General features: G+C 48.0%; 1 protein-coding gene and 1 pseudogene across 2 annotated transcripts in view; one reads left to right on the top strand and one right to left on the bottom strand.

Moving 5' to 3' along the window:
• Positions 1 to 10,357, bottom strand: part of Ap3b2 (adaptor related protein complex 3 subunit beta 2) — a 34,659-nt gene extending 24,302 nt beyond the window's left edge. Inside the window, exons 1-4 of one of the 2 annotated variants that reach the window (XM_041653819.1) lie at positions 9,914 to 10,357; positions 811 to 886; positions 605 to 679; positions 204 to 299 (exon numbers count right to left, since the gene is read on the bottom strand). In XM_041653819.1, the coding sequence (XP_041509753.1) occupies positions 204 to 299; positions 605 to 679; positions 811 to 886; positions 9,914 to 10,026 (360 nt within the window). In that variant the 5' untranslated portion in view covers positions 10,027 to 10,357. The remainder of the gene's footprint in view (positions 1 to 203; positions 300 to 604; positions 680 to 810; positions 887 to 9,913) is intronic. The other variant, XM_041653828.1, reaches the window with a different exon arrangement.
• Positions 10,358 to 17,192: 6,835 nt separating this feature from the next.
• Positions 17,193 to 17,790, top strand: LOC121465663 (annotated as a pseudogene).
• Positions 17,791 to 24,867: the final 7,077 nt, after the last annotated feature.

Here is a 24,867-nt window from a genome sequence, read left to right as displayed (position 1 = left end):
AGGGGGCAGTAACATGGGCTCTGGGCACCTAGCTCCCTATCCCAAGTTCTTTCTAAGTCTGGCTTCTACCTGCGTAGGCTTCATTGGTCCTTTGCTCTCCTCTGAACCTTCCTGCTATAGCAAGTAGAAAGAGCTCTCCAGAGCCTACACGACATTCATGGATATAGTTCCAATGACGCACAGGCCCCATGCAGACCTCTGACCTTTAGGCCACGCTGGAAGGTAGAGATGGACAGAAGGGCTAGGTCCTGCTGCTCCTCAGCGTATCGGACCAGGTACACGTAGACAAGCTTCTTCACCTAGGAGAGAGAGCAGGTGTCCTGGCTGGTGTCCCAGCAGGGGGTAGCACCTTCACCGCCCAGGATGCCATAACCACCCATGCATGCAGCTATGGTTCATGGGTCAAGTTCGTCCAGTAGGAGACAGCAGCCTTAAGTGTGTCCCCAGCCCTCTACCCTGATTGACATCCAGTTCAGGGACATGAGGACAGGGACAGCTTGAGCAGGCAGTCCCCCAAGTGTTAAATAGTTTCCTTCCTTGCCCTCAGCCCAGCTTGAGTTGAGTCCTGGGTTGGGATGGGAGCCCGTCTGTGGACGGTGCTCACCTCTATGTTCTTACAGGCTACATTCTTCACCACGGCAGGGAACAGGTCTGAGGCGTTCTTCCCTCGGGCAATCATCTGTGTGTTGGGATCAGAGAGGAAAATAAAAGGGGAGGGGGCGGAGCACTGGTTAGGGCAAAGCCTGATACATACCCAGGGTCACTGCTCTGGGACAGGCAGGCCCGTCACCCAGGGGAAACCCCTCTTACTGCCACAATCCTCTTCATGGCCTCCAGCTTGAGGGAATCTTTATTGGTGTCCAACATCTCTTTCAGGTCATCGTGCCTGGTGGGACACATAGACGGTCAGATAAGGAGCAGGATGGGCATGGATCACCACCAGTGTCCAGGTAGGACTCAGGCCAAGTCCAGTCCAAGGAGGGACCAGAGCCAGGGGATACAGGCAGGGAGTGGAAATGGGTAAGCTCCTGATTAGGCGTTCAGGAGAGACTTGTGGGCCAGCCACTTTTATGGGCTGGATCGTGTTCCCTGGCCAAAAGAAAGGATGTTGAAGTGCTAACCCAGTGCCTTAGAAATTTTGGAAACTGATTTGTCAAGGATGTGAGCTGGGAAGATAGCTCAATTACTGTAAAGACACAGGACTGAAGATTTACATCTGTAAGCCAACAAACGTCCATGATAGCCAGCAAGCCAGAAGGATTCCCCACTGGGTTTCTAGGAAGCATGACCTTGCTAACTAACTGGGGTGGTTTGAAGGAAAATGGCCCCCAAAGGGAGGGCACTACTGGGAGGCGTGGCCTTGTTGGAGGAAATGTGTCACTGTGGGGGCAGGCTTTGATGTCTCTTTTCTGAAACTTCATTCGGTGTGACAGTTGATTTCCTGTTTCTTACAAGATGTAGCTCTCTGGGCTTCAGCCACCTTCAATTAAATGTTTTCTTTATAAGAGTTGCCATGGTCATGGTGTCTCTTCACAGCAGTAGAAACCCTAGCTAAGGCACTAACACCTTCATTATAGACTCTAGGCCTTCTGAGCTGAAACAGAAAGTTTCTAATCTAGGATCTGAGATGAAGCTCAGCTGTTAGGGTGCTTGCTTAGCTGCACAGAGTTCTGGGTTTGACCCCCACCTGAACTGTGCACAGTGTCACATCCCAGGCTCAGGAATAGGAGACAGGAAGCCCAGGAGACCCTGTTCCCAGTCAGTAACCCAGCTTGTGGTTCTTTCTTACTTCAACCATAGAAAACTAAACCAGCCATGATGGGGCACACATTTAATCCTCACCCAGGAGTCAGAGGCAAGTGGATCTCTATGAGTTCCAGGCCAGCCATCACGGCACAGTGAGACCCTGTCTCAAAACCCAGACCAGTCAACAACAACAACAAAATTCAGAGAGCTAAGGGACAAAGGAAAGATTGGGGTAGAAAGATAAGGCCTAGCTCAATGGATGGGAAGAACCAAGGGAGAGGAACTGGGTATCAAACAAGGGTGGGAGACTAGGGAGATTTGTCATTATGTGCTTTTCATGCGAGCGTGAGGACTTGAGATTGCTTCCCAGCATCCATTAAAAGCAGGACACGGTGGTAACTGCTTGTAATTCCAGTACCCGGGAGGCAGAAACTGGAGGATCTCTGGGGCTTGATTGCTAGTCCACCTCATCAAAACAGTGAGAGCCAGCAACCAGTGGGTGAGGCCTTGCCTCAAATAAACAAGGTGGGTGGTTCTGAGGAACACAGGGTAGGTGTCTGGCACCCACACACATGTGCACCTGCAGAGTGCCCCCAGACACACACACACACAAAAAGAAGAGTATGATGCTCTCTCCCCACGTCAAACGTGTTTGCAGGTCTTGGCCTTACAGACCAAAATGAATCCAAGAACCAGACAACTCCCAAAGATTCCAAGGGTGGCCTCATGTCCAAAGTCAATCCTGTCAGTTAGCATTGGGTGGCCATTTATGAAGGTATAAAACACCCCTGGGTGAAATAAAACATCTAGAAACAACGTCCAGTCCTAGGAGAGAGGCCAATGTGTCTTCTGTTGAGACAGAGAAATCAGTGACCTATATCATGAGAAAGAGAATCTCATTACACATGTGCCAGTCATGTGTGTGAGCCTAACAGAAAAAATAAGGAGGGATAGGAGCACTAAGAAACCCATGTCCCAAGAACTTCAGGAGGCTTCATTCCTCACCAGCCTCCATATGCACGTGTGCATGGCACACACATGAGCATTGTCATACATCCAAGTCAACACATACGTATGTACATGGGAAATGTCTTTTCGGAAAAGATTTTTGACAGAAAAGCAAAATAGAAAAAGGATGCCTTTTAGAACACAGAGGCTCTTGCTAGCTGGCAGATGATGGGCAGAATGCATCCAGCCCTGCACGTGTTAGCTCAAAGTGCCCTTTCCTGGGTGGCCCCAACACCAAAAAATTTTTGGTGCTCTTAAAGCAAAGACCATAAGACAACCACTTTGTCCCTCTCACTACCATCAGGGGAGTTATTTCTTAAAGAAACTGTACTTCCTGATGGCAGGCTCCATAAGACTCAGGAAGTATATGAAACTTATAAGATCAGGAAATGGGATTCACCAGGCCCCACCCTATAATTGCGCAGAGGTAGCCATCTTGAAGAGAGGAGACTCTTCCACAAGCCCACTCAGAAATATGCAGGGATCTCCAGGGATACAGCTTTTGGGAGCTGTTGCCCATGCTGGACTGGATTTTTCGATGACCCAGCTACCTTTGTGGGTAGCTGTTCACCCATACTCCTGGAATTCCCTGGCTCACTGAGCTGGACTTAGGTAGGATTGTTTCTTTGGTCTGTCTCTGGTGCCACATTTGGAGTGAATCTGTATCTGTTCTTGTCACACAACACTCCCAGACACAGACCTGGTTACCAGTCACTCAGGGGTGTTGAGCTGAGGTGTGGGCAGAAGCACAAACAATTCCACTGAGTCACTGGCATAACTTAGAGTCTTGGGAGCTGACAGAGGTGGGTACCAGCTTTCCCCACGTCTCAGTGCTCACTGTTGTACCCCTCAAATAGACACTCCATGTTTAACTCACATATGAGTACCGCCCACATGTACCACACACGTGTCCACTCCTGTGGGTCTACCCGTACCCCAGAGATAGAGCCATATCCCACACACATCCCTCAAAGACACAAATAATCATATACGTGAAACTGCAGACACATACCCACAAGCCCCAGGGAAACACACACGCTCACACAAATACAAAACAATACAGCATCCTTCCACAGAAACACTCTCAAGGCACAAACCCCAGATGCATTTCACCTACACACCTATAGACATATGCCGTAAGAGACCACTCCATCCTCCCCATGCTACCCTATATACACAGGCCCCTTACAGTCACCACAGCCATATACAATACTTATACAACCTTGACAAATTTGGTTACTCCAAGCTCATTCACCAGAATGGCCAGGGGACTTCAAGTCAGATGAGGAGATCCTCTGACCACCTGAGGCCCAGCCTGGTGTGATGTGGGGTAGGGCAATGGCCTGCAGTGGACAGAGCAGGCCAATCTCTTAACTGTCAGTGTTCCCTAGAAGCTGGCTGCTTCACACATGGGTGTCCTTGCCATGCTCCAAATGTCTCAGGCCCCTGTCAAAAGCACACACCCTAGGCCATCCCACCCACAAAACTGGTAATGCATTTTAGGCTCTTGGCCGAAGGGAGGGACACTGGGTATAAAACAGAGCTGGCAGAATTGATCTTCAAATGCCCACAACCCACACGATGCCTCTTGGAGTGAGGTGGCCTTTCTCCTCCTGGAGCATGATGGACCCCATCCCTCTTTTGCTCCCACTGCTCCCACTGGCTTCACGTTCCCAGAAGGCAGAGGAAGGGAGAGGAACACAGCAGTGCCCTGAGATCATGAAATATTCACTTCCCAGTCGGATCCCTTTACCTTGCACTCATTCTGACCTGACCCCTGACCTACTCTGGGTTAGCAGACTCTCCTGACTGTGGCTAGAGCCCTCCAGTGTATCAAACATGACCCTGGGATCAGACACATCCACCCACACCCCTCAGTGGCCCATGGGGCTCCCTCCCCAAGTTACAGTCAACACACCCAGAGAGGCTGCTCAAACTTGGACCGTGTTTGTTTCTGTCCCCAAACCTTATCCTGAGCCTACTCCAGCCAGAGCTTGGGGTAGGACAGTCAAGATGGGCCTTGAAGCCTTGAATGTTTCACCCTCTCCCTCTGCTCAGAGTTTATCTCACTTAGTCATACTCTCAACCCTCAGGTATCCTGTGAGCTCTACCTGAAGCCCCTCAAGCCTGGAGCCTGAATACGTGCCTGGTGCTACTCTACCAAGAAGGCTAAACAGGGAGCTGGGCTGAAAGTAGCAGCCACCCATTCCCTGACCTCGGTTCTCTGGGGGCAGAGGCGGGATGTTCTGTACCTTAATGGCTGGCTCTGGGTCTGGCCTTGGCCAACCTCAGGGCAAGGTCCTTCTATCGATGTTTCTGGGGTTGTGTCTTCCTCAGGAGCCTGCAGCCACCGAAGTTCCTCAGGCTTCAGGGCCTGGTACCAGGGTGGGGGCCCACCTTCAGGACCAAGCACAGGACTGGAAGCCTCCTCCTGCTCAGCCCCACTGGCCCCTGGCCTCACTACCGTCCCGGGGAGCTGCAGGAATCGCTGCATCTGGCATCAGGTCCAGCTCCAAGAGAGTACTAAGCTGGCAGCCAGCTGGGACTGCTGGTCATGCCCACTGCCACCAGAAGGCCCGCCCTGAAACTCGGTAACTAAACACTGGCCAGGTGGGAGGATCTGGTTTCCCTCTCAAGGCTCAGAAGCAAAGCCACAGGAGGTACAGACTGCTGGCGACAGGGTCTGAGCCCATCCCAGTCTCCGGGCACATGAGAGGGTCAGGGGAAGAGTTTCTTTTTTCACTCCAAATCTCATAGCCATGACTGAACGGTAAATTTCCTCAGAATGGTGCTTCTGTCCTCCTAGGAATCTAATACATCCCTGCTCACTCCGGCCCAGGCTCTCATTCCTCATCAATCCTTCCAAAGCAGTTTGTGCTGTTAATCTTGAATGTGAGTTTGTAGGATATAGAATAATCTAAAAAAAAAAAAAAAAAAAAAAAAAAAAAAAAAAAAAAAAAAAAAACCAAACCTGCAGGCTTGTCTGTGAGGGAATATTTAGATTGCTCCAATAGACACGGGAAGATCCATCCTAAGTGTAAGGAGCAACTTCCCATGATGGGGGCACCTGACTGAATAAAAAGGAGAAGGTGGGAGCTGTAAAAATCTCAGTGGTTAGGAGTTTTGACTGCTCTTCCAGACGACCCAGGTTCTATTCCCAGCACCCCCATGGCAGCTCACAGGTGTCTGTAACTCCAGTTTCAGGGGTTTCCACAGACACCAGGCACATGTGTGGTTCACAGACAAGCATGCATGTAAAACACCCATATACATAAAATAAAAATAGCAAATTTAAAAGAATTACAGCAGGAGAGAGAGAAAAGAGAGAGAGAGAGAGAGAGAGAGAGAGAAGGAGAGAGAGAGAGAGAGAGAGAGAGAGAGAGAATATGAAGCCCACCATTCATTCATCTACTTGGCTTCATGACTGAGGTTGTCCAATGTCCAGCCTCAAACCCTTGCCATCACATCTCCCCAACATATATCCTCAGCCTATGAGCTAAAATAACCCCCTGCTTAAATTGCTTTTGTCAGATGTTTGATCAAAGCAATAGGAAAGAAAGCCCTTATGTCCCCCTGTCTCCCTAGTGTGGGTCAGGACATCTTAGCATTTCTACTGAGCACAGCTTTGCACCTGAGAAACTTTTACATGACTCCGTCTGCAGGGATCTAAAGCAGGCACACACGTCAAGCATTGACTGGCAATCAATCCAAAAGAAATTAAAATAGTTTTTTGGGGCTGGAGAGATGAGTCAGCAATTAATAGTGCTGGCACAGAAGACCAGAGTTCAGATCCCAGCACGCATGTAAAAGCCAGACATGGTCCTGTTCACTTCTCTAACCCAGCACAGAGAGGACATGGAGAGAGCAGAATCTCTGGGCATGGCGGCTGCCAACCTAGAAGAAATCTGTGAGCTCAGTTCAGTGAGAGACCCTGCATCAAAGAACAAGGCGGAGGATATCTTCCTGTAGTTTTGCAACATGCCCACCCACACATACATGTGCATGTACACCACATACACTTCACACGCATATATACACACATACACATAAAAATAATAACAAGATAACAAAACCGAATATTTATCACAAATAAGGTTACCATTCGGGACTAAAGTAAATTTGCATACGAATGACACGGATGTGCTTGCTTGGGTAACACTACATCCAAAGATACACTGACTTGATCCATGCTGAAGAATAAGGGTAGGACCATGTCAGGAGTCCCCAGTTCTGTAATTAAACCATTATGTTTCTGTAAAAGCAGAGATTTTTGTATGAAAGTGCTGTGGCTCATGGCATGTCAGTCTCCAGGGAGGGTCTCCCGTGTGCACCAAGGTATGTCAGGCGGTGTCGGTGTCTGGTGTGATCAGGTCAGAGTTATAGCGTGCGATGTTCTGTTTAGAGTCACAGCTGCAGTAAAGTCACAGTAGGCAGCACAGGCCAGGACTCCCCACTTCCATTATGTGTTTGATTTTGAATTCATTTCAGGTTTTCTGGGTTCAGAATCCTTTACTGCTGCCAAACTTTTTGTGAATGCTGTATTCAGTTAGCCGACACAGTTGAGAGCTTAGGTTTAAACAGCCTTGCTTTTAGTCCGGCCTCACGCCAGCCACTCACCTCTAATTGACATTTTCCCTTGTCTTTTGCTCAACTCAGATCACTTTCTTTCTTTCTTTAAAGGTTTATTTATTTCTTTATTTCATAGTTGTGAGTGTTTTGGCTGTATGTAAGCATGGGTATCATGTGCATGTTTGTGTGGTGTCCAAGGAAGTCAAAAGTGGGCATCAGACCTTCTGGACCCTCTGAGCCAACATGTGGGTACTGGAAATCGAACCCCGGTCCTCTGAAAGAGCCACAGGTGCTTTTAACCACTGAGCCATCACCTCTCCAGCCTGCCCCCCCCCCCCTTTCACTTTCCTCAATCCAGCCTGAGATTCTTCCAATACACAAATCTGGTGAGAGCCCCTGCTTAGAACCCTCATTCATTCTAGTGTCTTCTGGTGATTCCAGCCACACTGTGCTGACACCAGAAGAACCTACATATTGCTTTCCTTAGTCCTCCGGGCTGTAAGAAGTATAAGTAAAATATGGTTATTTATTTATTATTTATTTGTAGCTCTGGCTGTCCTGGAACTGGCTATGTAGACCAGGCTGGTCTTGAACTCAAAGAGCTCTTCTTGTCTCTACCTCCTGATTGCTGGGGTTAAGGTGAGCACCACTGCACCCAGCTGTACTGTCTTTTCTACCAATGGGAGTCTTTACTAAACTGTTACATAGAGAGAGAGAGCACAGGCTCCATCTCCTTTGTCTCAGGTTTCCTCTTCTCAACAGAATCCTGCAGTCCTGGGAGCCACGAATTCTGGGCAGACTCGTAGCCTAACATTTGTCTAAGATTAAAGTGTATGCCCAAGGCTGCATCCTGTGCCAGGTGGTCTTGGCACAGAGCTTTAATCCCAGCACTTGGGAGGCAGAGACAGGTGGATCTGTGAGTTCAAGACCAGCCTGATCTGCAGAGTGAGTTCCAGGACTGTAGTGGTATATAATTTTTCTTTTGATAAATAAATCTTTTGTGAAGACCAGAGGCAAAGCTAAAGCCACTAGAGGTCAGACAATGGTGACACGTGCCTTTAATCTCAGGATTTGGGAGACAGAGTCGTTTGGATCTCTGTGAGTTCAAGGCCACCCTGGGCTACACAAGATCAATGCAGAAACAAAGCCAGGTAGTGGTGGTCTACACCTTTAATCCCAGCACTAGGGAGTCATACTCCCTTAATCCCAGCACTAGAAGGAATAGAAAATGAGAGGAGAGAGGCTGTCTGCTTAGTTTGCAGTTACCTGGCCTTGGTAGAGGTAAGATGTCTCTAGTGGCTTGGCTATTTTGCTTTTCTAGTTGCCAGGTTGAACCCCAATTTTTGCCTTGGGTTTTTTATTATTCATGCTACTTTTGTTACCCAGCGTGGGGCTCGAAGCCAGACCCTGACATTAAGAGTCTCATGCTCTACTGACTGAACTAGCCCACTGAGCCAAGACAGGCTTAGTCTGTTTATGGTTGCCCAGCCTTGGTGGCGGTAAGACATCTCTAGTGGCCAGGTTGCTTTGCTTTTATGGTTTTCAGGTTGAATCCTAATTTTTATCTCTGGGTTTTTATTATTCCTGCTACAAAGGTCAGCCAGGGACTCACAGAAAGTCGATCTCAAAATAAAACAAAACATACCAACAAACAAAAAAAGCTGCACCCTGTTCTCAAAAATTACACTTTGATTATCACTTGCACAGGGTTCGATGTTATTAGCACCCACCTAAGCTGTGAGGCCTAGTATTGCCCACCCAGAGTGAAGGACAGAGTAACCGTTTCATTGGTAGTAAAAATCCAGGGGGATTCCCACTAGGTGCACCTGCCAGCCCGAATCCCCCTCTGCAGAAGACAATTTGCTTGCCCCTAGTGCTTTGGACTGTGTGGTCATTTCCCTGAGACCCCAGACCCATTTCTTATGTGTCCCTAAAAACGGAACCAGCCTCACACTCCTCTGCTGACCCTAGAAGCTGAACGGCCACTGCTTCATTCTTGCTCCTTCAGAGCAATCTGTGCTCGCCTGTTCACTGCTGTATTGCATGAGGAGCAGGTCTATGCGGTAGGCCTCTAATAAATGATTGCTACTGAATTCATGAACGAATAAATGAGTGAGTCAGAGGGCAGGGGCTGAACCGTACTTTAGACAAGCAGGGCTGAATCACAGCGCAGTGAGGGGTGGGGTGGGAAGAGGAAGAATGAGGTGGTAGATGGGGGGTGGGGTGGGATGAATTTGTAGGAGGAGCCAGTTTCTCAGTCTACAGCCTGAGCTGGCTTCCTGAAGCAGCCCAGACTAAAACTCCAGTTCACGAATTTAGGTCCCTCCCCTACGGTGCTGGGTTTGGGGTTTTGTTTTGATTTTCTCCTTGAACCAACTCAACCAGTGAATAAAGGCTGCAAAGCAGGGATATAGGGGCAGCTGTTCCTTGAGAACCCCGCCTTGCTAGCACCCCCCTCACCAACCTCGGGTCCCCTGGGTCGCTTAAGGCGACCCTGCACAGAGCCTACAGGGCGAGTCCTGGGCCTCCCAGGCGCTGTCCATGGTGCCCGCACGTAGACCGCGTCCGGGCCTGCACTTCCCTAGCTCACCGCTTGTAGTCGGAGGAGAAGATCCCGCCGCTCGCCGGGTCATGGCCATATTCCGGTTCCCCGGGGCCGGCCGAGCCGCCCTTGTCTTCGTTGTAGGCTGGGGCGGCCGACATGGGGTCTGCGCTGCGGGGCGAGTGAGCGGCTGGACTGGGCTATGGCCGAGGCAGGGGACGCAGGCCTAGCTCTGCAGCGCTGCAAATCTGCGCGGCGGAGGCTGCGCGCGGATTCAGCAATCAGGGCTGCACTCTGAGATTCTTAAAGGCACCAGTACCACCGCAGAGTGCAGGGGTTGGGGTGAGCTCACCGGGAGGAGGAACAGCGCCTGCCTCGCCCCAATCTCTCAGAACCCCCTGTCACCCATGTCTCCGCACTTAAAGCAACTACAAGCACCTGCAGGTCTGACAGTGAACCAGCACAGCCTTGGGAGGGATGTGGACCTCCTGTCGCCAACCCTGATCACCTGACCTCCAAGGGTCCGCCCACCCACGCAGTGAAGGAAGGGGGGGGGGGTACTCTGAAAGAAGGCACTGATTGAAACATCGGCCTTGGAGAATTAGGGATGGTACCTTTCCAACCTCATTTTTCACACAGCCTAAATACCTCTTCTGGCGGCCACCTGCCTACTATGTGAGAAGCTTAGCCGCTTCCTGGAATTTAAGGGCAGGCTGACCCAGGAAGCAAGCACAGGGGCATTCTGGGAGCAGAGCAGATCCACAAGAAGTAGAGAGAACAGCTAACGTCTTATTTAGGTTTTAGAAAATACTTTAATGATTCTTTCTGAAGCCTCTTCTGGCCCGCTCAGTAGGGCCCAAGGTCAAGTTAATCCATGGTTAAGTCCACGTCCGTTGGCATCTAGGAGGGAAGGGAGAAGTAACAGACTGTGTTAGGGTTTAGTCTAACCTCCGGGTCTCAGGGGCTTCGTGATTCCTGGAGCTCAGCTCCCAGGATCCAAAGGAGGGAAGGAGAGAGGGAGAGGGAGAGAAAAGGAAGCAAGGAGGGAACAGGGCTGGATGGAGAGAAAGCCCTAAGCTAGGCTGATGTATGGGTTGCATATCTTTGGGCTGGAGTTTGGGCATGAGGCTGAGTGGCTGGAACCCCTGGTAAGGCCTGGAGACTGGAAGACTTCCCAAGGGCTGTCTTGATTTGTAGAACTAGGAATCTCAAAACTCCAAGATCAGAATTTGTGGGCTGGATGGAAATGGGTGGAGCTCAGAAAGCTGAACTTTGGGTCAATAGGAGGTGAAGGGCTCTCTCTAGTGGGCCCAGTATGGCAAACAAGGCTCTGACTGGTCTTGTCCTCCCCATTCCCTCACCCTGCTGACTGTTAAATTATGTTCCTAAGCTGCCACCAAGAACTATTTCACTTCATCTTCCTGAGGCTGACCACCAAGGTCCAGTTTCAAAATATTTAAACTCAGCAATCAAAAGGCCCTTTTGTCGACCCTAATTAGCATACCCAATCAAAGCAAGCCAACTCATCCCAACAAGGGGTTACCCTTTTCCCTTCATAGGCTGCCATTTGCCTATGGGCCACATCTGCCTCCCTTTATCCAAAGGCAGTCCTTTGTTCCTCTGGGGAAATATCTCTTCCCCTCTCCCTTGCCCCTTTCTCCCCTCTCCCTTGTCTCCTATTCCCTGCCTTTGTCCCTCTGGGGCAAATAGGTCTCCTTTGTGCTGAGAACTTGGTCTTGGTGTGTCCTTCCAGAAAGTTCTACTGAAGGAAGAAGAATGAGAGGTTGGGCCAGCACTAGGGCAGGAGATTGGTAGTATTCAGTAAAAATGCCTGGTCAGGATCCAAGAACTGGGGCTTGAGGCTGGCCTGGCAAGGGGCTCAAAGGGACTTCATAGTGTGTAACTTCAACAAGTAGGCACACTGATTTGTTTCTGGGGTGTTTGGGATGCCAGAGTGAAAGACCTGCAGTTTAGAGGAACCTGGTCTGAATGTAGTAAGGGTGAGGAACCGCTGAATTTTGCTGGAGCAGGTTGGCATTTGTTAGCAAACTTGGGGCTGGCATGGGGATGTACAGCAAGAGGAGAGGCACTTACTGAATCCATGCCCAGCAGGTTCAGGGCAAAGTGCACGCAGTTGCTGCTGGTTGGATGGTAGGGAGGAGGATCACTGTCCATAGCTTCTCGCACCCGGCGCTGCAGCTCCTCAGGGTCAATGCGGCGGCGTCTGCGAAGCACTCGCCAGAGCCTTCGAGAACGCTGCAGTGCCCGGTGACCCTGTTTGCACACCACACCTTCACAGTAACCCAGAAGCGTCTGGAGTCCAGCGCTGCTGCTGGAGGTCCTGCCTGTGGGGATAGCAGAGCCCAGTGCAAACAGGAGCTGGCATTTCCTCAAACTGAAGTGCCACCCCTGGGCTGCCCCCCCCCCCCCCCTTTTAGAGACCTACACTTTCATCCCAGGGCAGTCCCCACCTCATAACTCACCAAATTTGTTTTCGCTCACCCTCAAAGTGTATGATCTCTCCGTGGCCACAGTAAACACCCACGTGGGCTCCAAGCCACTGTGCCTTAGGAGACTGTAATCTGAACAGGAAGAGGTCTCCAGGCTGAGGGTCCCCTTTGTCTAACTCCACCTCCTGGAAGTGCTGACCCATGAATGCCTCAGAGAAGAAGAACTTCAAGGTCCTGGATGCCCCAGCCAGGGTCTAAGAGGAGAAATGGCACAGACTACAGGGTGGATGCAGAGGCACAGCTGAGTCATTCTGCTCATCACAGAGGTAGACCTGGCTTGAGGTAGGGCCCTAGGCAGAAGGTTTTCACCGCTTCCTGCCTCCGTACCCATAAGGGACTCCAGAGATCTGAAAACCACAGATGTACCCTGCTCTGAGTGACCCTTAAGGATCCCATACTGTGCAGCAATTGGGACTTCCTCACCACACAGTTATCCCCATATCCCCAAATCCTGCCACTCTTTTCTCCTCCCTCTCCTGGTTTCCGGATCTCCTTCCTCATCGGTCTTCCATCTTGGTATTCCTACAAGCAACACTGGACTCTGGGTGTCAGCAGGTACCTGGGTTGAGAAGTAGGCCTGAAGAAACAGGAAAACTTCAGTGAGATCTGGACCATGATAGACACCTCCCAAGTCTAATAACCTCAGTAGCCAATATGCACTCTTTCACACTTTGCTACCATTCTCAAGATAGATGTAGTATTCTCATTTTCAGGAGGAAATTGAGGACTGACAAATCTTGCTACAGTACACACAGCTGACCTGTGCCCATGTGACCATCCTGCATCCCATGTACTAAATAAATACTGTGGTTTTTTTTTTTAATATATAAGACACTGAAAATTTCAGTTTAGTCTCTCATCTTTACTGGGAACAGAGGGCGCTGGAAACTTGGAAGGATGATTTCAGTGCCCTGGTTCTACCTGAGCTTTGGTTTCAGAGGAGAGAGAGAGTGGGGAGCACTATATTAGGGATTGCTAAAGGACATGAGACCAACAAGTGACCCCTCACCCCAGGACTCTGGGCATCTCTGTGTCCTTGTGCCCTTGGTTAGGGGTCATTCTCTCTAACATCCACCAGATAGGGAGACACCGTCCTCCCAGTTCCCCTCCCATCCCCTACCCACGGGGTCAAGTAGAAGTCACAGCTATGGAAGGCAGGGGACTGTCCTGGCCCCTGTTGAGACCGCTGGTACCCTGCCTGGGGAGGAGACAAGATGAGGCAAGGACTTCTGCTCCATTTACCTGGCATGTGATGCTCATCTAGGGAGAGAAAAAACAGTCATCACTACCGGGTTTGTTCCCTGTCCTCCCTGCTCTGTCTGCTCAGTATCTGGGTGTTGTGCATAAACTTGCTCTAGATGGCTGATAACAGATTGAGAGACCTGTTCCCTCTCCATATGGGACATCAAAAAGTCCCTTCTCTCTCTACCTCAACTTCCTCATATGTAACCTAGGGACAATAATGTTGGTGAGCTGGGCACCACCTGATTATTGTGAAGCACTGAGAGCTCTTTGTGATCTTTACAAGGCCAGAGGGTTTATCTACGGTTTATCTAAGGTCTAGTTGGCTCCTGAACTTGCACTTTTGCCTGAAGTGGAGGGCACAGAGAATATCTTTCTCAGTTGAGAGGAGAAGAACAATAAGTCCCAAAGGCTGGTGACTCCCCTGTGACCCTTGCCTCACAGATTAAAAGGAATCACTCAACCAGAAAGCCCAGACTCTCCCTCAAATTTCCCACTGTGGGGGCTGAAGGCAGAGAGCCTCTCTGGCTGCCATTAACTGGGCCTTTGCCCCTTCAAACAGGGCTCCAGGCCCATGGCTGCTGTTCCACCCATAATGAAAAATAATGCCTGTTACCAAAGCTGTATGAAGGCCCCATTTAGCCCAACAACAATGTCATGTAGATCCTACTGTCATTCTCATTGGGAAGAAGGGAAAAATGGGTCTGGGGTGGTTGTTAAGGTTACATCTAAAAAGTGGTAGAAGTAGTGTTCAGACTGAGCTGATCTGACTTAACTGGGGTATGGGACTGTCTCTGGAATGCCAGGAATGCCAGGATCTCTTGAATGATACATTGAATCCCACCTCCAGCCCCCACCATCTGTTTACTTCCTGACTAGAGGAGCAGTTACCCTTGCCTTTAGCATTCATTCATTTAGTTGTTAAAAGGAGAAAGAGCAACACCCTGGAATCATCAGAGCCTGGGACACAAGTTTTCCAATTCCACCGCCCAGGGCCTGAAAATACTGTCCACCCTGTTGGGGATCCAGGCTTGGAGGCCTGAGTCCTTCTTTCTGTCACCCTGGCTATCAGAAACAGAGCAGTGACAGGGTGTCACACTGACTGGCTTTAGGGTCACTGCTCCCAGCCAGGTACCTACAGCTAAAGCAAGGTCAGAGGGGAAGCCCAACTCTTCTGACCATTTTCCCCTTTCTGGGGACTCTGGCTACTGTCACCCCCCACCCCAATCTGAACTCATAGCTAAGCTGCTTACCTTTTAGTGACCACTTCACTCCTTATGAGATGTTCGTCTTCTGTGACCAGAGGAAAGAGGACAAGTTTCCATGGATCAGGCAGATAAATGGGCTAAGCAGGAAGTTCTGGGGCCAGATTCTGGGCACTGGTGTCCTAGCCAATCTGAGTGAGGCAGTGGCACTTCCCCTATGACCGTGGAATGGGCAAGATGCCAGAGCCTGAGGGCCGGGGTCCAGGTAGGTAAATGGCTCCTCCTTCCCCTCCTCCCACCTTTCAACATCTGGTCTCTGACATCCATGACCGCCCATTCTCCTCAGCTCCATTCCCTCACTTCTCACTGGCCTTGGAGAACTCAAGGCTTCATCTCCACGCTGCCTTGGACAAGGACGGGAGCTAGCTTTCAATCCCATGAATTACTGAGGTTTGCTATATGCTCTGTTTTAGGGGACACACTTTGTACCCTTACAAGTGTATTTTGCATGTTTGAGTGTAGTGTTCTGTGAGCACACGCTGGGTCAAGGTGGTGGTGATATTGCTCAAATCACCTCTGATTATATTAACTTTATTTTTTTCTACAGTTTTCTGTCTGTTAAGGGGAATGGTAAGAGTTCCTGCTAAGTACAGGGGCAGAATTGTCTCCCTTTCATCCTATAGGTTTTGCTCTGTGGAGTTGGAATCTCTTATTACACGTAGAAACCTTTTACGACTGCGGCATCTTTGGATAAACTGACATTTATCAATATATGAATGTTTGTAATGCTTTTCTCTGTCCCTTTAAGAGACAAGCCACACCCACTCCCTCCCCTGTAGCCCAGGCAAGCTGATCAGCTTCCAGCCTGAGTCCCTTCCTTTCCATCTCCCTCTCAAAGAGGCAACTTTGGTCTCTTCCTTCTCCCAACTTCTCCCCTTCCCCCCCCCGCCTCTCCCTCTCCCTGCTCTTCTCCCTTTTCCCTTCCCTTCCATAACCCACTAAATAAATATCCAACCTCATTCCTCAGTCTGCACGGCATGCCTGTCCTTCTGCCTCTAGTTTTGAGAAACTAGAATAGAAGAAGATAGAAAAAGAAGCTAAGAGGATTTAGACGTAGGACAACATTATTAGAGTAGAAACAGAACAATAAAGAGCATATGAAAAGAAAAGCATGATCCTCAGATTGCGTGTGAAGTTACTGTAGAAATCTTTTACCCTTCCTTTGCCTCTGAGAAGCCTTTCACCTTTGGATCTCTGGGTAGGGACTGGAGCTGGTCTCTTGGCCCTTATACCTGCCTGGCCTGTTTGAAGATCTTTATGTTGTGTAAGCACTAGATTGGGCTTACAAATCAAAACTATGGGTTTTATCTCAGATTGGCAAGTAGTCTTTTGTTTGAATCAAGGCTACGTTATTTTATAAAAGATATTCTGACATTGTAGCTCAAAATTTGCATTTTCTTATCCTATGCACAATCTGTGTCCTTAAGCCGACTCCACCCCCAACACTCTGCTTAAAATAACCTGGATTCAATTAGCCCAAATCAATGCAAAAATCAAGCAAAGAAGAACAGAGAACAAAAGCTCATATATGATTGGATGTGTGCTAAATATATGATGATTTCTGTTCTTGATTATAACTTGTAACTGAATAAATAATAAAGTCAGTTCTGTATGATCATGACAGTATCATAAGGGATTTGAGCAATTTCACTTAAATTTCCTAACTGATAACCTGCCTTTCCTGATTTATTTGCATCAATATATAGAATGTAAGGATTCCAGATAGTGGTATTCCCTATACAATGTAAGGAAGATCCAGTTAGTTCTCTTTATAAAGTGAATTCTCTTGCTTTTGGAATACTTGTTAATTTCTTCCAAAAATTAACTGCGAGCTCTTCACCAATGTTCAAATTCTGCCCATAATGAGTCAATATCATCATTAGTAAAAGGTATTGCAATTCCTGCTAATTAATGAAGTCTTAATTTTTCTTTTAGAAGCAAACATACGTTTCTCATTTTTTACTCTGTCTATGTGGTAAAAAGATCCATTCTAAAATAATATCTTTTCTCTGCATTAATATTCCTGAAGGAGAATGCATGGAGGGTAAAATAACCAAAAATGCATTCAAGCTCTGGATCCAAATGATCCACATGTGCCTCCTGTAATTTCTTTTCCAGCAAAGCCTGTTCACTCTCAGCCAGTTCTCTTGGACTGCTTAAGTCCTTGTCAGCTTTTAAGGTTTGGAACAAATTATTCAGTTCTGGTTTTGTTATGCCAATAGTGGGCCATGGATGAGCAATGTCTCCCAGCAATCATTGAAAGTCATTAAGAGTCTGCAATTAGATACTCTGCCATAACCAGCCCCTGCAATGGCCTCGTCTTTGGTGGGCAAGAAGATCGTGTTTGTGACGAAAACGCAAACAAGCTGGGGGAGTTTGTTCAGATTCTAGGAGATAAGTTTCTGTGCACTTTGGTGGCACAGAAAACTGACCTGCCTGAGTATCAGGGAGAGCGGGGTGAAATTTCCATACAGAAGTGTTGGGAGGCAGCTCGCCAGGTTCAGGGTCCTGTACTGGTGGAGGATACCTGTCTGTCCTTTCATGCCCTCGGTGGGTGGGTGGGGGGGCGCGCTTCCTGGCCCCTATGTAAAATGGTTTCTAGAGAAGCTAAAGCCTGAAGGTTTCCTCCAGCTCCTGGCCGGCTTTGAGAACAAATCAGCCTATGCTCTTTGTACATTTACCCTCAGCACTGGGGACCCAAGCCAGCCAGTCCTCCTGTTCAGGGGCCAGACCGCGGACCGGAGGCTCCAGGGACTTTGGTTGGGATCCCTGCTTTCAGCCTGATGTAAAGGAGTAAACATATGCAGAGATGCCAAAAGCTGAGAAAAACACCATTTCTCATTGGTTCAGGACCCTGCTCAAGCTACAAAAGCACTTTAGCGTGACTGCTAGGTCTGGTAACCAGTAAAGACATGGGGATGGGGAGGATTACTGTTGAGCTCCCCAGGAGGCAGGCACTCCTGGCAGGTATTTCTCTGGGTTTCCCTTTGCCAGGGGATCCAAGCAGCTTCAGCAGCCAGGTCTGGAGGAGCAGTTCGCTCTGCATAGGAGAACTCTGGGCCAGTTGTTATTAAACTCTTGCCCTTTAGGATTCATGAGTTTCCTTTGACCAGACATAGTGGCGCACACCTTTAGTCCCAGAATGTGGGAGGCAGAGGCAGACAATCTTTGTGAGTTCAAGGCCAGCCTGGTTTAGATAGTGAGTTCCAGGACAGCCAGAGCTACATAGTAAGATACTGTCTCAAAAACAAAACAAAAAGCCAGAGTTGCTCTTGCAGCCTCTGGGATCCTGAGAGAACTTTGGGTGTTCACACTTCTTAGTTGGGTTGAAGATTGGCAAAGAAATATACAACCTTTGATTTGAGAATGCAGCAAATGTAAATTCTGGAAGGCATGTTTCCAAAATAAATGGTATATCTGTTTGAGGGAAAAAAAGAGTCTGCAATTGATCTCTCCTACTTTGCACATTTTGAGGTCAAATTTTCGGTAGACCGATTTTTTTTGGTAGACCTATTTTATATTCTAAGTTATTAATAGAATTTCTAATTTGTATTTTTTTTTCAGGAGCAATTTGTAATCCCAAACAAGGCAAAATTTCCTTTACTTCTTCAAACATTTTCTCTAAGGCATCTTCATTTGAATCAGCTATTAAATATCATCCATATAATGGTGAGGAAACTGCTTAGGTATCATTTCCAACAGCTGTCATACAAAATATTGGCAAAAGGTGGGGCTGTTTAACTTTCTTTGTGGGAGAATCTTCCATTGAAATCTTTTAGCGGCTGATAATTTGCTACAAGGTGCAACATTAAATAGTAATTGTTCAACCATCTTTTTACAAGGAACATATCAGAACCAGGGGGCCTCGTAAACATTAAGCCATAATTCACAGAAATTTTGGTGTTATTGCTTTGTGAATAAAGTGTCTTTTGCTGTGAATTTTCGCTGTGGCCAACTCCCTTTCTTTTACATATTGGGAATTAATTCCCATAGTTCAGAACTGTTTTCTCTGCCATTGTAGCTTACTAATCATATTCTGCTAGCCGTGTGCGAAAATATTTTCCCACTGCCAGGGCTTCCTTCCTCTCTCCTAGGTAAACGCAGAGATCTGCCCTACTGCAATTATCTTCATCAGCAGGCATTTGGTCAGCGTTTAGGGTCCAGGCTAAAGCATCCCAGTTAAGATATTCACAGATATCCAAGGACATACAATTACTGCTTGCCCAAGCTGCTGGTTCATAGTTGCTCAGATAGAAAAAAGAAGAAGGCAGTTCACTGATGATTTTAGTACAGGAAATTTACTGTCTCAAGGACACCAGAAGAGATAATTAACCACAAGTCAGAGAATGTTCCAATACCCATGATCAGAACATGATCAGAATGGGTGTTAACAGCATACCCCTGAACTGATAATTTAGTGTAAACTCCAGACCTAGGTCCTTAGAAACTGCAGCTACTGGTGAATATGCTAATCAGATCAGGAGCCATTAGCTTCCCCCTGACTGTTTAAGTAGGTTGCCTGGTTACCTGGTATCCTCTATGCATACTGGGAGAAAAGAAGCAGAGTGCTGATTTAAAATACAATCTGTGCCCTATTCATAATTTTACTGAAAAGAAACCTTTCATCTGACCACCTAAAACTATAGTGCAGCACACTAACCTTCCCCTCTAGAATGTCCTGATGATCTAATTCCTTCCTAACTTTCTCCACTAAGTAGTTCACTGGACCTGCACCAGCCACTCCCACCTTTAAACTGAAAGTCACAGGTCTGTGTGTGAGTGTGTGAAAACTCTTTTCTGATTTTTATGGGGCAAAAGAATCCCAGCTCTGGAACCAGCAAGGGATGGGGAATTGCTGGTTATGAGGATATGTATGACTGGGAAACTTTGTAATGGGTAGAGCAAGGGAGAAAATGAAAAAGAGAGAAAACAGGAATAAAGAAACATAGATAGATGGTGCCTATTGTGAGTAGATTTCTTAGCCCCCAGACTTTAGCCCCCTTTGCTTATTATGGTGTCCTTGATTAAAGCCTGAGAGGGGCTTTTTAAGAGCTGGACTCTTAGGGGCCACCCTATTAATTATTCTATGTAGGCTCTGTGAAGACAAATTTCTCTGTCTTTTTCTTCTAAAAGTATAATGAAGAAACAATCATTTAAATCAATAACAATGAGCCCATCCTTAAAGGAATGCCAGACTGTGCAGGGCCCATTGGCTGAATCACATTAACAGCTCCTGGATCTGTTACCGTTCTCCATTTTCCAGATTTCTTTTTAATAACAAATACAGGAAATCCCCACAGGGAATTCTTCAGGTTGCTGAGTGTTTAACTGCTGTGGGAGAATGCTCTGTACACTGTAAAGATTTGTCACTCATATTGGTTTAATTAAATGCTGATTGGTCAATAGCCAGGCAGGAAGAGGTATAGGTGGGGTGACCAGACTAGAAGAATTCTGGGAAGAGAAAAGGCAGAGAGTCAGTTGCCACCCAGACACAGAGGAAACAAGATGAGAATGCTTTCTCAGACTAGGTACCAAGCCACATGGCTAAACATAGACAAGAATTATGGTTTAATTAATGTTCTAAGAACTAGTTAGTAATAAAGTTGAGCAATTTGCCAACCAGTTTATAATTAATATAAACCTCTATTTATTTATTTATTTGGGACTGAATGACTGTGGGACTAGGTGGGACAAGAACTTCCCATTTTCATTTAACTGCTCCTGTACCAGCTGTCCTAAGGCCGGCCTGCAGTTTCTCTATTGTTAAGGCCATTGCTCAAACCATACAGGGTTCAGTATTCGTTCATCTTCTTGGCTTCATGACTGAAGTTGTCCTATGTCCAGCCTCAAACCCTTGCCATCACATCTCCCCAACATATATCCTCAGCCTATGAGCTAAAATAACCCCCTGCTTAAATTGCTTTTGTCAGATGTTTGATCAAAGCAATGGGAAAGAAAGCCCTTATGTCCCCCTGTCTCCCTAGTGTGGGTCAGGACATCTTAGCATTTCTACTGAGCACAGCTTTGCACCTGAGAAACTTTTTACATGACTCCGCCTGCAGGATTCTAAAGCAGGCACACACATCAAGCATCGACTGGCAATCAATCCAAAAGAAATTCCTTGGGGCTGGAGAGAAGACTCAGCAATTAGGAGTGCTGGCACAGAAGACCAGAGTTCAGATCTCAGCACCCATATAAATGTCAGACATGGTCCTGTTCACTCCTCTAACCCAGCACTGAGAGGACATGGAGAGAGCAGAATCTCTGGGCATGGCAGCTGCCAGCCTAGAGGAAATCTGTGAGCTCAGTTCAGTGAGAGACCCTGCATCAAAGAACAAGGCGGAGCATGACAAAGGAGGACATCTCTCTGTAGTTTTGTGGCATGCCCACCCGCACATACATGTGCACATACAGCACACACATACACTTCACACGCATACACACATACACTTCACATACATACACACATACACTCACATATACGTGTAAAGTTAAGAAGCAGATAACAAAACCAGTTATTTGTCACACATAATTTTACCAGTCCGGACTAAAGTAAATTTACACACTAATGAGAGAGATGTGCTTGTTTGTGTAACACTGCAACCAGAAGACACGCTAATTTGACACATGCTAAAGAATAGTGATAAGACCATGTAAAAATCCCTGTGTCTGTAACTGGATCATTATATTTCTGTAAGAGGAGATCGTGGCCCGAATTTCAATTGGTCTTCATAAGAAAAACCCAGAGTCAAAATGGGGTAAACGCCGAAAGATCAAAGAAGTAGAGGATCCAGCCACTAGAGAGACTTTAGACAAGCAGGACTGAATCACAGCACAGTGAGGGGTGGGGTGGGGAAGAGGGGAGAATGAGGTGGAAGATGGGGGGGATGAATTTGCTCTGGCTATAGCCCCAGCAGGCTTCCTGCAGTTGCCAGGACTCAAACTCCACTTCAGGACCTCAGACCATTCCTCTAAGGTGTGTTGGGTTTGGGTTTTGTTTTGTATTGTTTATTTGTTGTTCCTTGAGAACTCCACCTGGTGGGCCCCTCACCCACCAGCCTGGAGTCCCCTATTTGCTTAAGGAGAGGTTCCCAGGTTGCAGGAATCCAGGTAAGCACCTCAGGAGGCCCCCTCTCCCCATCCTCAGGGGTCATGGTGAACAAACTTGGGGAGGGGGAACAGCGCCTGCCCCACCCTAATCCCTCAAGAACCCCTGACACTCACATCTCCACACTTAAAGCAACTGTAGTCTCTTACAGGTCTGACAGTGAGCTAGGCTGCTGGACTGATGACAGTACAGCTTGGGAGGGATGAGGACCTCCTGCCACCAACCCTGATCACCTGACCTCCAAGGGTCTGCCCACCCATGCCTTGGAGAATTAGGGATGGTACCTTTTCAATCTCCATTTTCACACAGTCCAAGTCCCTCTGGGGGCCACCTGCCTACTATGTGAGAAACTTAGCAGTTTCCTGGAAGAAGAGGAATTTAAGGGCAGACCCAGGAAGCAAGCACAGAGGCATTCTGGGAGCAGAGCAGATCCACAAGAAGTAGAGAGAACAGCTAAAGTCCTAATTAGGTTTTAGAAAATACTTTAATGATTCTTTCTGAAGCATCTTCTGGCCCGCTCAGTAGGGCCCACGATCAGGGTAATCCATGGTTGAGTCCTTGTCCATTTATTTCTAGGAGGGAAGGGAGAAGTTACAGACTGAGTTAGGGTCTGGTGTAATTGCCAGGTCTCAGGGACTTTGTGATTCCTGGAGCGTAGTTCCCAAGATCCAAAGGAGGGAGAGAAGGAAGCAAGGAAAGAACAGGTCTGGATGGAGAGAAAGCCCTAAGCTAGGCTGATGTATAGGTTACATCTCTTTGGGCTAGAATTTTGGGCCTGGAGCTGAGTGGTTGGAACCCCTGGTAAGGCTTGGAGACTGGAAGACTTCCCAAGGGCTGTCTTGATTTATGTAACTGGAACCCTCAAAACTCCAAGATCAGAATTGGTGGGCTGGATAGAAATGGGTGGAGCTCAGAAAGGTGGATTTGGTCAATAGAAAGAGAAGGGCTCCAGTAGGCCTGAGCAGGCAAACACAGCTCTGGCCAATCTTGTCCTCTTCCATTTCCTCTGTCTAGCTAAACTGTTACATTAAATCGGCCACCAAGGTCTATTCTCTTATTTGGCCACTTCCTCCTCCTGAGGCTGACCACCAAGGTCCAGTTTCAAAATTTTCTTCAATAAAAGGCCCCTTTTGTGTGCCCTAATTAGCATACCCAATCAAAGTAAGCCAACTCATCCTAACAAGGGGTTACCCTTTTCCCTTCATAGGCTGCCATTTGCCTATGGGCCACATCTGCCTTCTCTTTATCCAAAGGCAGTCCTTTGTTCCTCTGGGGAAATATCTCTTCCCCTCTCTTTTGCCCCTTTCTCCCCTCTCCCTTGTCTCCTATTCCCTGTATTTGTCCCTCTGTTGCCAATAATTCTCCTTTCTACTGAGAACTTGGTTTTGGTGTGTCCTTCCAGAAAGTTCTACTGAAGGAAGAAGAATGAGAGGTTGGGCCAGCACTAGGGCAGGAGATTGGTAGTATTCAGTAAAAAGGTCTGATCAGGATCGAAGAACTGGGGCTTGAGGCCAGCCTGGCAAAGGGTTAAAGGGGTTTCATAGTGTGTAACTTCAACAAGTAGGCACAGTGATTTGCTTCTGGGGTGTTTGGGATGTCAGAGTGAAGACCTTTAGTTTAGAGTGTGTGTGTGGGGGGGGAGGAGTATTTTGCAGGAGCAGGTTGTCTAGGTGCATTTGTTAGCAAACTTGGGGCTGGGATTGGATTTGTGCAGCTAGAGGGGAGGAGCTTACTAAGTCCATGCCCAGCAGCTTCAGGGCAAAGTGCACGCAGTTGTTCTCAACAAGATGATAGGGAGGAGGGATGCTGTTCATCGCTTCTCGTACACGTCTCTCCAGCACCTTAGGGTCAACGCCACCGCGTTTGCGAAGTACACGCAAGAGCTTTCGGGAGTGTTTCATCGCAAGGAGGCCCTGTTTGTACACCACACCTTCCAAGTAACCCTGAAGCTTTTGTCGTATACTATCTAAGCCTTCGATGGATATTGTGCCTGTGGAGATAGCAGGCCCAGTGCAAATCAGAGTCAGCGTTTCCTCGAACTGAAGTCCCACACCAGGGCTGCCCCTCCCCCTTCCAGAGACCCACACTTCCATCCCAGTTTTCACCCCCACTGCAGCACCCCTGTGACTGGTCACATTTGTTCCCACTCACACTCAAAGTGTATGATCTCTCCCTGGCCGCAGTAGACACCCACGTGGGCCACAAAGGGCACCAGCACAGGAAACTGGAACTCAAACAGGAAGAGGTCTCCAGGCTGAGGATCGCCTTCCTCTGACCCCACCTCCTGGAAGTGCTGACCAATGAACTCCTCAGAGAAGAACTTCAAGATGCTGGGTGCCCCTGCCAGGGTCTAAGAGGAGAAATGTCACAGATGCAGGGTGGATGCACAGGTATAGACGGGTCATTCTGCTCATCACAGAGGCAGACCTGGCTCGGGGTGCGACTCTAGGCACAACGTCTTCACTGCTCCACACCAGCCTCCCTGTCCTTAAGGGACTCTGGAGGCCTGAAAACCACAAATGTAAGCTGCCCTGAGCCACCCTTGTGGATCCCACACTGTCTAGCAGTTGGGTCTTCCTTGCTGTCCAGGTTTATCCACTATTCCCCAATCCCGCCACTCTGTTCTCCTCCCTCTCCCAGTTCCTGCATGGCCTTCATCATCTTCCAACTTGGTATTCCTACAAGAGACAATGGGTTCTTGTTATCAGCAGGTTCCTGGGTTGAGACGTTGTCCCCCTGAAGAAACAGGAAAACTTCAGTGAGATCTGGACCATGATAGACACCTCCCAAGTCCAATAACTTCAGAAGTAAACGTGTATTCTCATTCACTGTTTGTTACCATTCTCGAGATAGGTGTAGTATGCTTATCTTCAGGGG

The sequence above is a fragment of the Microtus oregoni genome, unplaced genomic scaffold, assembly GCF_018167655.1.
Source record: "Microtus oregoni isolate MIOR12 unplaced genomic scaffold, Mior012 000000F_ref0000247, whole genome shotgun sequence".
Lineage (NCBI taxonomy): Eukaryota > Metazoa > Chordata > Mammalia > Rodentia > Cricetidae > Microtus > Microtus oregoni.
Note: the sequence above shows the minus strand (reverse complement) of the source record. Positions and strands in the feature narration are given on the sequence as shown.